The sequence below is a fragment of the Lipophrys pholis genome (assembly GCF_963383615.2).
Source record: "Lipophrys pholis genome assembly, chromosome: 7".
Classification (NCBI taxonomy): domain Eukaryota; kingdom Metazoa; phylum Chordata; class Actinopteri; order Blenniiformes; family Blenniidae; genus Lipophrys; species Lipophrys pholis.
In genome coordinates this window covers 23,405,744-23,419,142 of record NC_137638.1, presented here as the reverse complement: position 1 = coordinate 23,419,142, position 13,399 = coordinate 23,405,744, and the positions used below count along the sequence as shown (strand labels likewise).

General features: G+C 44.7%; 1 protein-coding gene across 1 annotated transcript in view; it reads left to right on the top strand.

Moving 5' to 3' along the window:
* The first annotated feature begins 321 nt into the window (after positions 1-321).
* The window catches only part of LOC308112666 (tetratricopeptide repeat protein 28-like), a 113,472-nt gene continuing 100,394 nt past the window's right edge, over positions 322-13,399 (top strand). The window contains exon 1 of the mRNA XM_080468361.1: positions 322-649. Within this exon, the coding sequence (XP_080324487.1) occupies positions 623-649 (27 nt within the window). The 5' untranslated portion in view covers positions 322-622. The remainder of the gene's footprint in view (positions 650-13,399) is intronic.

Below are 13,399 nucleotides of genomic sequence, written 5' to 3'. Positions count from 1 at the left end.
GGACTATTCCACCACTTCCAAAAGTGTATTTCAGTCGCCGGAAAACGGGATTTGACCACTGTGATTAATGTTTCTGCGTTTTGGCGCACGGTTCGTCTTGTCGGGTTCCTCGACATCGAAGAGGACAGGTTGGACATAGTTCATTCGGACTAATGCAGTAGCTTATTTACAGCGACGACCTCGTTTTGAAAAAGTTAAAGAATTTATTTTTTTCCCCTCCTTACACGGTCCGGATTGGTCCTGGAGGCGCCGACTCTGCGTGCCAGCGAGGAGGGAGCGTGTTCCTAACGGACTCCTACTTTGGATTTACGCACAGGAACCTTCTACCCAAACACTGTCAGTCGACACTATGCGTCTCTGATTTATTCTCCGAGCTCAACTGTGGATTTAAACGCTGCATGATTTGTGTTGACTGAGCTGTCTACCCCCTCAACCCCCTCAAAGAAAAAAAAAATTGCCGCAAAGCTGAGACTCGCACACCATCATGCATCGCTTCTTGGGGAAAATCTGCTGCAAAATCGAGGGAAGTGGAGAGGCAGCATGACTTGCGCTCTGGATTTCTTTGAATCTACATTCCATTCTCATATAATATCTTAATGCTGTTCAATTTTGGTTTACAAATATGATGAAATGGCAGCCCCGGAAGAAGGTGAGTCTCGCTGATTTATATATTTTCCCTCAATTATGACGATAAATAGCGTTCCTTTTTGTAGACCACAAGTTGGTTAAGAGGGGGGTCTCTGCCACAGACTGCTGCTCTCCTCGGTCTACTCACTACACATTTTAATATCCATATTTAGTACTAATGACTACTATATAAACAGTATCCAAGGCAGAGTTTATAACCATTTAAGTTTCTATTTTCTCTCCACTTTTGATCTTTCTCAGCATTTCTACATTTTCTGTTCTACTGAGATGCAGCAATGTGATTGCCCTGTTTGTCTGTATACAACACATAATATACTTAGACATTAATAATGCACACACCGGGTGGTAAACTTTATAATGCTGCGTTAATTGAATTGTTATTATTTTACACTGGTGCTCACATGTTTTGGATGTTTGGCACCTCCTCAGACCAGCAGACACAGACAGGCCTAGTCTTGATCCAGACTAATGAAGACATCAGTGATTAATGCATATGGGAGTGAACCTCTGGAATTGTAGGCAGATGTGATCAGATCAAGCATCGAAATGGAAAATAAAATGATGGGATCTACAAAAAACTGGCTTCTTAATCGATGCGTAAAAGTTTGAGCACCAACTGGCACCTCTTTTACATTACATCTCTTTATAGTAGAGAACCTAATAAGACTAAAACAACTGCCTTAGTGTCATGTTTTCGTGTTGAGACTTTCATTTTCCCTTTAAGTTTCAGTCGTAACTATTCTCTCCTTTTTACTCTGTTTTCTGAGCCTTGGGGTATTACAACATGGAAAATATCTGAAAATCATCTGGGGTCTATAAAAAAAAAAGGTAGCACACAAATGCCTACGGTAAAGATTTTTACCAGCAGGGGGCACTTGTCTGACAAGAACCAGCCTTCCTTTGCAGAATTAGGCTTTGCACTTCTTCAGACTGAGAGAAAGAGGGAGAAATAGAGGGATGAGTAACTGTTTTAGTTCATCTATCAACTGTTTCTATCATTCTTACTCCCCCCCCCCCCCCCCAAAAAAAAAAAAAAGACTTTGTTCAACAGCAGCATGAACATTTTTTTTTTTCTTCATCTTCTGGCCTAGATATTTCTTCTTGCCTTGCATTATAATAGTGTTCTGGTTTCATAATTACCTGGTATAAATAGCACCAGTCACCATTGTCAAAAGCAGTATAAGAACGACTGGTGCTGGAAGTATTCCTTCAGTGCCAGTGGCCCTCAGTGAGTTCCCTCCAAAACGAAAGCATCTGTGGTTTGTTGTGCGTCGAGTGACAGTAATGTGGATAATCACATCCTGAAAGATGAAATAAAAGCAAATGATCAAAAACAAGTTGTTTAATGTTGACTTATCAGCAGAGAACATGAATACCATGAGAATGTGCTAATGATTTCTACAGCTGTGCAGTGTATCTGCCAGAGTCATCCTTGAGACCCCCCTTTGAGGACTAAAAGCCTTTCCTCACTGCAGGAGCTGATTCCCAACCACACTGCATTCATATGTGCTCGACTCTAGAAATACCATCAAAGTAACAGGGTTGTTCATGTCTACCTTAATATTCCTTGATAGCACTGAGGTGAGCACAGCAGATCACTCATTCTGGAGAGTCTCATCATGAGGAAAATGGTTTACTCTGTTTTGTCTGATATTGATTAATTAACCTGTTGGTGATGGTGGATGCCAGTTGCATATGTATGAGGATAAGCACTTAGAAAAGAAAACACAGACCTGCAGAGTGCTGTTCTATATTTTGAATTACTTACCTTGCACATAGTGAGTATGTGTTTCTGTACGTGTCTGACATTGTCCCTTCACCCTGAACTCTGGTTCACTGCCAAGGATGTCCTCTGACTGAGACATTGCAAATAGCAGCCAGGACGACTGGAATAAAAAAACAGCTATTGTGCGCTGCTTTCAGAAAAACTAAACGACAAAAAACAAAACAAAAAAAATAAAACAATTTCTTTTGATTGCAGTACTCCCTTTGCAACATGCACAATGCACAAACAATAATGTCACAAAAGGCTCTTGATTTCTTTCCTTTTCTTGCTTCTTTTTTTATCAGCTCCACAATCTGTCTCTTTACTACACTTGTAAAGCAATGGGGATCAATAGAAAGTGTAGGAGAATCATATTGATTCCGACTGAGTGTCCAGTCCACCTCCCCATAATGGATTACACTAATGAGTAAAAATTCTAAATCTGTAATGTTGAATAGAGGAGAGAAAATCCCATAATGTTGCTGGCAGATCGCTTGTCTGTTCTGGAAAGAGAATAGGAAGGAAATACTTTTTTTTCAGGGGTTGTGTGATTAACTTTCTCTTCCTGTTAGTTGATTGACTTGCTCTGAACAACTGAGCCAATTAAGAAAGACTGTCAGTTATAAATCTTGAAGAGGAGGCATCTGGCATAGTTGTGTATTTCTGATGGTAGATTAATATGGCTGTCACTTACGTGATAATGCCTTATGTAGAGAGAAGCGCTTTGTTGGTCTTTCAGTCAAAGTACAGGAGACTTTTGTATCGTAGACATTTGAATGGCAGATTGTCACAAGGTTCAATTTCATTCACTCACCAGTGGTGACAAAGCTGCCATGGAAAGTGTTCACACCATCAGGGGGACTCAGTGACTTGCATGTGGATGTGAAGAGGGAGAGTTTGAACTGCCAACCCTGCAGTTACAGGACCACTACCTGTTCCAGCCATCAGTGGCGTTTCCTGTTTCTGAGTCTGAATAAATAGGTTTGTGTGAATGCACTCCAGCAGACACTGTGTTTCTGTTTGGTTGTCTTGCAGTAGAGGAAAGTAAGCAGTATAAAATATGGAGAGAGTCTTTCCTGGGGGAAAGGTAACTCAGTGAGCCAGGTACGAGATGGCAGAATGCCTGCGCTGAAATTTACGAAAGCCATAATGTTACATTCAGAGAAAGGAAAACTTGTGGGACTGCTGACTCAAAGACAGAGGGTATCACAAACTCTGGTGTTTTATGCTTTTATATTTTTTGGTGCATATATGTGTGCAAAGCTCCAGAGAGACATGGACATTATTTATAGACTCCTGTGGATCAGCGAGTTTCTGTCTGTATAAAAAAACAGAGTTGTTTTTCTTGTCTGTTCATTTGCTGAAAAACATTGTGTGCTTCTTTTTTTTGCTGCCAAATGTGTTTTCAAGCTATGATCACTTGAAAGGAATTGCTCAGCACCTGTCAATATGTTGCTTGGGCTCAGATTACAACGCCAGGCTCAACATTTAGAGTTAACGTCATGCCTTGTGGCAGCGTGACCAAGTTAGAAGCAAGTTAGTGTTTGTTTTTATGGTCATGCAGAATATTTTGTGGTTTCCACACAGCTGACATAAAGCCGTCTCACCTGAGAAGGACCGATGCCTTGCTCGTGTTGCAGTGGACAGGCTCACTGGGTGCTCAGGCTTTTAGCATCAGTGGGGGCAACCTTACAGCTTTGTCCATGTTCATTGGCTTTTTACCTCTGGGGTTTTCTCATGCTGCTTTTCCTCTTTGATTTGGCATTATTTATGAGTTCACCGGTGGGCGGAAAGGGCTATCTTTCCCCCCAGTGCTCCATCAGTCCCCGTGACGTCTCATGGCTGGCAGCAGCGCTGCAGTTTTGGAATACATTTACGGCAGGGGAAAACCCGTCAGGGTGTGATGAGAAACGCTGGAGGACACGTATCTGTGGAGAAAAGAAAGCAGGCATGGCTGTCACTGGGGGGGAAGACTCACTTTGGAGAAGCTGGGAGTGCAAGACAAAGATTGAGATACATCAGGAAACAAATGGGGACTGGATAGTAGGATTGGAGGAAACAAGGTACAGATGGGTGGATATTGGGGAGAAGTAATGGGATTTCTGTAGAGTCGTAGACATTGATAGAAATTGAGATGGTTGGAGTCAAAGTTCAAGAATATGAGGAAGAGTTGGAGGCTTGAGAATAAAATGGTGGAAGGAGATAAAGATATGGAGTTTAGGAGTGAGAGGCCCTAGAGTGATGCAGCAGGTATAATTAATGATAGGGAGTGATAGCACCTGCTGTTCCTGATGCTGCGCCGTATTTACGGCACAGCATGCCAAGTGGAACGGGATGCGGCTGCTTGGCCAGCCCCCTGGCCCATCCTCCTGGGGCGTGAAAAGATAGGGTAGGGGGCGGGGGATTCGGTCAGGTAAGGATGGGGGGGTGGATGAGGGGGGCAGCGACTCAGCAATACTGCTGAAATTTATGTGCAGTAACTCGCTCTGTTAATCCCAGCTCACCGCCTCCCATTGGGACAGCTGGACAGAGATGGAAGATAGAACGAAGAGCTTCCTGGAATGCAAGGCCTCCGTTTCTCTGTATGATGCAGTGGTCTGCAGTATGCAACACACTGGCTGCTTGGTAAGGAGGCACTCCTGGGAGTCCACCGTCAAAACCCAACAGGAAAGACAATGGTGACTGGGCCATCCCACTCTCATTTATCCTTGTGCCTGGTACCTGCACATTTCCCTGTGTGTGTCGAGATGGATTTTTGGATTGCAAGTGGTAAATACAAAAATTGATTTATGTCTTGGGCAGTCCATTTGTATTGTTTTCCTCGGGCCTCACAGCACTCATTTCTGATTTGCTATACCTTGCCTTTCCCCCTCAGTGATTTTACGTGAGCAAATGGACCCATGTTGAGTTTATTGAGGTCACTGTTCCAGGGGTGTGGTCAGCTACACCGGTGGCGGTGGAGGTGCCTGCCTCTGGCTGCCCCCATAGGGAACAAAACAAACCTGACTTGATGGACCACATCAATTGGAGCACATTTCCTTGTTCTATGAGGTGGAACAGTCCCTCTGCAGGACTTACGCTCTATTCTTTTCTTTCTTTTCTTTGGTTAAGCTTCTGTATTATGTACTCAGTCTTGCAAATACTGAAGAGAGCCAGTGTTTCAGACATAAGCTGGATAAAGAATGAGGGCTGTCGATGGCACTACAGCCACATCCCTTCAGCATATGGCCTGAAAAACATGCATACTTTACTCTGTTTCACAACATTTATCAGAGTGCAGCTGCCAAAACCACAGTTCCTACATTCCTTTATAACTCCACACTGGACCAGTTCCAGTAGGCCACGCATAGTATCAGTTCAGTCTTTAGGCCCTGCAGCTGTCTCCTACCAATGCCGTCTGTGTGTTGTGACAGACGTTCATTTCCAGTGTGTTCTAAAGGGAGGCTGTGATCCAGTCTGGATGGAGACGTGTGAAGAGCATCATTAATACCACCCTGCCTCACGCTGACGCCCCTAAATCCTGCTAATTCCATCTCTTCGTTTGTCGGAGATGGGATTCATAAGCTCTTCTTTGAAGGCTCAATTTTCCAGGAGTGTGTCCGTGGCTTAGCTGTTGCCCTCATGTCGCCAGAACCAGTCACTCCATTTCTTGGATTGACAGTGTGGTCTGGCACCCAACTGGTCAGTATCTTGTCCTTGAGCAGATTATTGATGATTATTGAGCACTACTCAATTAACCTTTTGCTTCTTCATGACCAGCACCCATTTGGATGAATGGCACACAGTATGAGAGAGAAGCAAACAAGATCAGTGTGAGCCTCATTCTCTCTCAGAGCCTTTCAGAACAAACAGGTCCTGTGCAGTGTTTTTGTAGTCAAACAGTGTAGCAGAGACACACAGCAACGGCCTCAGTGGAGTGCTTCTCCAGGGGTCAGAGAAACAACCAAACTCAGAGCAGATTGTTTTACTTCTCCTCACCGTCACTCTGGCCCTGCTGGCCCCGTCTCTCCATACATTTCTTGCCACACTGGATAGTGTGAGAGTAACAAAGAACGGTTTTTACAGCTAGCTGTAAATTCCTGCAGGAAGGAAGGAAGGAAAGCAGGAGAAGCCGTGCCGAGCACGACCCATTGAGCATCTTGCGTCTTTGTTTCTCAGGGCTCGGCTCGGCTCAGCTGCCGCGCTCTCTTGTAAGTTTGGATACATTTATATGAGGCTGGCTTATGCTGGGATATTTATGTCAGCCATATGTTTATGGCTGCCACGATATGTGGGCTACGAGTGTCGCCATATCCTCTGTGGACTTGTCTCCTGCGGGAGATTCATGATTCCAGCTTCCTTAACAAGGCCGACAGACAGGTAGTGACTGACAGGAGCGCGGAGATGGATTCAGTAATGAGGACTACAGAACAAACCTGTGGTCCACCCCCTGCGCTTCTCCTTCTTAAATGATCTCATGCCTCATAGATTTTATATATTTAGGGCCTCTGTTGCAGGCTAATAGAGACATAGCTCCTTGCAGTATAATGTTTTCTTGGACTCCGTCTGCTCTCCTTGTTACAGCACTGGCCCCTCCCACCGTGCAGTTGTTCTTGTCGTTGTCTGCATCTTCAACCCAACAGTGTTTTGTCCATGTCCTTGTTCTGGAATGCTACTCTGTCCTTAATTCGGACCACAGCCATCGGGTGCAGTAAAGGACATTGTTACCTTCCTGAAAATAAGTTGCCTAAGTCTGTTCCACTTTTCCACAAAATGCCCCTTTTGTCTTTGTCTTGCAGTATCCTGAGAAACCGTTGTCTTGACACATGAGCGATATCAGTGTGTCAGATTAGACATGATTTATGGAAACTGTGCAACATCATCATCCATCAGAGTTACTGTAATACTTCCTCGATCATGTTTTTTTTCCCCTCAGCCTGGTATTCCCCTCCTCCATTCCTCTCTTGATCTATATTCCTGTGACTGGGGTCAGAGGCCACATTAGAGCGCATATTGTTCGGCAGTCTGGAGAGTGCTCCAGTTACCCCTGTGAAATCTCAGGCATCAGCGGCTTCTTAACAGTTTAAATATACTGTAGGAAGCCGGAAGCTGAGCACTGCGGCGGGGGCCACACAGACACCATATAATATGTTTAATATGGTGCAACATAACTTTGAAGTCAGATCTGCCCGTATCGCCATGTGTTAAAAAGTGTGTGTTGCTTTTGTCACCTGTCTTTGTGGTCTCCATTATAAAATCATGCTGAACAGAAAACATTTTGGGGGCCATGAGTGCTACTCTGCCTCCTGCAATACAAAAAAAAAAAAAATGGTATATGCACTTCTTACAGCTGCTCCAATGAAGGCTGTAAAAGAAAATAATTATAATCACTCTTTGGAGCGAAAGACTGCAACTTGGCATACAACAGTCGGTTTAATGCTTCTGGTGTGAAATTACACTCCCAGTTTACATTTGGGAGTATGTGTTAGCCCTATCTTAATTTTCCTATCAACAATGTCTCTTTTTTTGTGTCGGAAAAGGCTGCGGTACATGCCTGGCTTTTTGCTGCAATAGTCTTTTTTTTTTCTTTTTTTTTTAGAATAGAAAGGTTGTGCTGCCCCATTAGGTCTGGTTGAAGCTTTGTTACAGCTCAGGTGCGAAGGTGCTGAGTCAAACTGCTGAGTCTTGTGGTATAATGAATGGTCGTATTCTGTTTTACAGAAGGCTTCTCGTTTGTTGCTGCTGGGCTGTGCACGTTATGCAGCAAAGCCCCGGGGACATCCTTGTAACATAGTTGTGCTGGCTGGCATGTAGACATGTGAAATTATCCATGCCTGTGTCTGTCAGTGAACATAACTGCATGTGTCCTTCAGGGTTTGAGCAGCAGCAGCAGCAGCAGCAGCAGCAGCAGCAGCAGCAGCAGCAGCAGCAGCAGCAGCAGCAGCAGCAGCAGCAGCAGCAGCAGCAGCAGCAGCAGCAGCAGCAGCAGCAGCAGCAGCAGCAGCAGCAGCAGCAGCAGCAGCAGCAGCAGCAGCAGCAGCAGCAGCAGCATTAAAGATGTTCAGCTGAACTTGCACACAAACTTCCTTCTTACCTTGAAACATTTGGTTTCACCCCCCCCCAAGACAACTGGGACATTGTATTATTTATAGCATCTGCATCAGGCTGAAACTCGTATGAATTCATATGAGCTCCTGAAATGCTACACAACTTAGCTGTAGTTGATTTGAGCTAAGCTGTTGACATTTACGCCAACAGATCTATTTCCCCCAGCTTTCTGCCTCTCCATCCCCTCATTCCTGTCGTCTCCGCATTGCTGCTCCTACAGCAAACAGCGCTGGGCCTCAGGCGGAGCAGGTGCAGGCTGCTGTGATGGTGGCTCTTCTGACGCTCATACACATGCACGCTAGACTCGGGGGAGATCGGTTGGCTGTGCACCAGTCTCGGGGAAATGGCAGACCAGGACTGTTTGTTGGAGAGGGCCGAAAGCTCTGTGCCGGTTGTATTTTCTGTTCTGTTTAGAAAGTGAGCAGGTGTTTCCAAATTAAAGCAGTCCTCCATGTGTCGAATGTGCTCTCGGTCCCAGAGGAACAATTTAGATCTGGTAAAATCCTGTTCACTGCAAATCTGTTGGCAGTGCTGAGCGTCTCTGCCAGTTGGTGTTTTGAAGTGTGTCTTTTAGCACTATGTTAAAAATCTAATTCAATGAGTTGGTTTGTCCCTGTTGCTGTGACTCAGCAGTTGATGAAATCACACATTTCAAGGCCCCCGATCGATGAAAATCGACAGATCCTCAAGGCTTGGGTTCTTTGTTTTCTTTTTTTTGGTGGAAAATAGCTTTGTTCCTTGAGACAGAACTGTACAAACATACAATCCCCTGTTATGCGTGTGGATTAATGGTTGCCTCCAGAAGAATGTACGGGATGTTTTCAGTATGAGTATGAGAGAGTGGAGGAACGGTTTGACCTCAAATTCTTTGCTCGTCTTGCTTCAGTGGTGTCTTGTCTCCTTTTTTTGTTCAGTTCATGCTGCGCTTTGTTCTGGAAAATAAAAACTGACTTGACATTTGAAATGGATTTCTAATCAAAGTGAGAGACAAATGTAATGGCTGCTTGATGAAGCTGTCAGTGTGATGACGGTCTACGAGACAGTTTTGATAAAACACTTTGGAATTCTTTATTCTTTCCACAGGAGCAGCAATTAGAAGCCAACGGGGGAAAAAAAAAAAACTGTTCGACAGTACAACTGCAAATCAGATTGCAACATTTGGTGTGCCCCTTTTCCTCATCGCGATGCACATGTGACACGTGTTTCCTTTGTAAATGGAGTTTTGTCAGCCTTCTCGGCAATGTGTGGCAACCAGACAGATGGACTGGCAGGTTGACAGATAATGGAGATGTGAATGTGGTGGGCGACACTCCTTCTGAGGCACCTCTTTGACTGTTATCACAGCCACTTGTCCCCGTTCCCATAAAGAGAGGCTCATTTAATTCCCTGTCCTCGTTTCCTGCAATGACGGAAACCGTAGCCTGGCACAGGAAGTGTTCATCTCAGGAACCTTTGCACAAAGCAACACAACACAGAAAGATCTTTTTCTTTTTTCTATATCACTGTGGTGCATTTTGTGACTTCCCTTTTTCCTCTCATTAGCTTTTGTGGCGCATGCTTAGTAGTCACCATTGGCCTGCATCTTTTAAGTGCCTTTCTGTTTAAGAAATTAGTGTCAAATGATCTTGTTTGAGTGCTTGTCTCTTCTTGGCTGGTGTGATGGGGGGTCCCCGGGGGATTTGAGAGAGGATTCAGATCGGAGGGTTTTTTTAGAGGAGGGAGGGGAGTTATGGAACCTGATTAGAATATGGTTGGAGTTAATTAACTCAGAATTCTTTCTCATTCCATCTATCTCTATGTAATCTAATTACAGATGGTGGTTTCCCCGTTCCTATCAAATGAAAATGAAACGGGTCCCGTGAGGGGAGGAAGGGGGGACTCCTCCCCACCACCCAGTCTCCTCCTCCTCCACCTTCTGGTCTTGTCCGCCCGGTTCTGTGCTGAGGAGTAAACAGATGTGGCGTCAGGGCGATCAGACGGCATTGTCTCTGAATTCAGCGGCGCTCTGTTTATGCTGCCTCGTCTCCTGGAACTGCCACCGTGTCTGTTCGATATGCTTTTGGTGTGTCATCGTTTAATGAGTTTAATTAGCGTCCACGTGTCTTCAGACAGCCAACACTGACGTGTGTTGTATTGCTTTCTGCAAGCAGCAATTCAACACAAGTGAGCGGTTGAACATAAATTGCATCATGCTTTTGTTATACCAAGTAGAATAATGAGCTTTGTGATCAGTTATTTCAACTCAAGTATGGCATCACCCAAGGAAACAGTGTGCTCTGGACCATTGCAGCTGCACTGTGTGCTTCAAACATAATTATTAACAGATGGTGGACCTCTCATGTTCATTTCTGTCATCCCTGTTTTCACCGGCTTTGTTCCGCCGACTCCTCTCCAACTTCTCCATGTCTTCCCCTCAAACTTCACTGAGTGGAGCAAACTTCTTCAGGCTGACACGCTCTTTTGTTTCTGCTTGTTGAATATCTGAGCAGCTCTTGTCATGGTAGCTGATTGGAAAGATCAAGAGCGGCTCTTCAACTGCAGTCTCTTTGTATATTAGAAGTTAAAGGCCAAAAATGCAATTCAAGCACTTCTGTCTATCCTCAAAGATGACACCCATATTAGTGCCAACGTCTTGCTTTCCTGTCTCACATCTTTTCCTTCCCTTTTTCTCTCTGTCTAAATTCAAACCCCTCATCTCTTCCCATCTTCGTCTGCATATCCTCTGTACTCCATCTTTATGTCTGTGTCTCTCAGGAAGAAACAGCCTTTAGCTGTAAATTGGCCCATTTCTCACATTTCATTTCCCAAAGTTGAGGCAGGTAGGAGAAGTGGGTTGGGGGAGAACCTGCCAACCCAGCACATTGGAAAAACTGAATTCATTAGTCCTCCTTGGTCCATGAACAAGAGCATGAAAGCATTTTTTCCCCCCATTTTTCAGATAAGTCAGAAATTAGTTTTTTTCTGTGTTGCACTCTGTGTTCACTGCGGTCCAATCAGTGCATGTACACAAGCCTCTTGAAATGAAACAGAAGCAGACGTTTAACACAGAACATTTTGCAGCACACCAGGCTCAAGTGGTTTCCTAAGTGAAGAAAAATATCAGGACACTTCCATTATTCTACAAATGTGTAAGTCTGCAAAAGCATAAAATTAGATATCTGTGGAGCATAAAATTAATTCTGAGACCTCTACAAAAGGTCAAAGGATATTTTCAAACTAAACCCACGATTAGCTTCTTGTTTGACATATAGTATTAATGCCTGGTAAGAAGTTAGCCAGTGTGGAATTGGTATGTCCAGTCACACATTAATCCAGCTTTGAAGTCTTTTAAGTCTTTTGTGACCTACTAAGGATTGCAGATGAATTTTCCTTATTGTTCTCATGCATGTATACAACAGCGTTTGAAACATTGTTGAAACTCCCGATTAAGGAGCGTTTCTGCTGCTTTGGCAGTCTGTTTGTGCTCCCCAGTCACCACTTTCCGTGGTCACAGATTAGGTGGAGGGAGGGGGGGTAGTGTAGAAGCCAATTACAGTTATATCTCTGTCCCGCCGGAAGACTCCCCACTGTCTGTCTGAAGCCCTCCACTCAGTCAAGAGAGCGCAGTCTCCTCTTGAGCAGCCCAATTTGTCAAGATCACTCATTCAGATTGGTGTCATTTTGAGTGGGGGCGGGTGTCTGACTTTCCAGAGGGGTGATTACGCCAAAGGGAGATGAAAAGGCAAAATGCAGATGACCCTTAATCTCTTTTTGAGGAGCCCTACCTCCTCTAGCTCTTCCTCACCCCTTTATCTCATGATTCCTTTTCCTTTTCATTAGAGGTCTTTCCTCTGTCCAATTGACCTCTTATTTCCCTCGCTTTATTTCTTTCTTTCTTGATCTCCGTTCTCCACTTCGTTATTTCTTCTCTGCCAGATTTCCATTTTTCCATCCTCCTCCTTTCTCAGTTTCTATTTCTTCCTCTCTCTTCTTGGCACCACACTCCTTTAATGTGTGGACGACACGGCACCGACCCCATGTAAATATGTAGGCTAATCTGGGCTTTCATTAGTTTGTGTACATGAATATTGCATGACTGGTTCTCCTGTGCTCGTCCAGATTAGTTCTCTGTCTTTTCCCCTGGTTAATTGAAAACCATTATGACTGACTACAGTCAGGAGTCGTGCTCCAAAAAGCTTCTTTCTCAGGCTGCGCCCAGGCTGCTCTGAGCTCCCTCACCCGCCGTACCCTCCCCGTCAAACCCAAAGCCTGCTTTTCAAATGGACACCAATCAAAGGGCTCTTCTGCGAGAGGCAGAGCAGAGTGTTGGGAAATGAGGTTAAGTGTGCGGACTGACCGACCTTCAATATCGCAACGCCCTCCGTATCAGAATCTGACAGCCTGTGAGAGTGTGCAAAGAGCGGGCTTGGCGGGAGGAGTTGTAATTGGACTGGGATACCGGAAAGCAGATGAAGCATTTAAGGCTTCGACCTGTCTATTTGCAGAGCAAGAAGTGTGCGGGATGACAGATTCACCTCTGTGGGTTTTTGACAAGAGCTTGGACTTCTTTTTGAACACAATAAACAACCAGCTTTCACATAATACACACGCTTAATCCCCAATTTAGTTTGAGTGGTACAAGCCCATAAAACAGACACGCCATGTAGAAAATATCAGTGCTGAGTTCCAGTTTTTTTACTCTGTTTTCTTTTCTATCCTTTTTTTTTGCTGCTGTTCAAAAATTCAGAACAGTGTCTGTGGGGTGCTATTTTAAACAGGCCGCTCCGTGCTCTATCTGATCTTGCGTTCTACTCGGGGATATGGGGGGTTGAGCGGAGTATGTCGAGACGCTTTGGAAACAAGGTCCTCCGTGTTGCCCCCGGACACGGTCCCCCCCATCAAACGGCTAATTTTATGCAA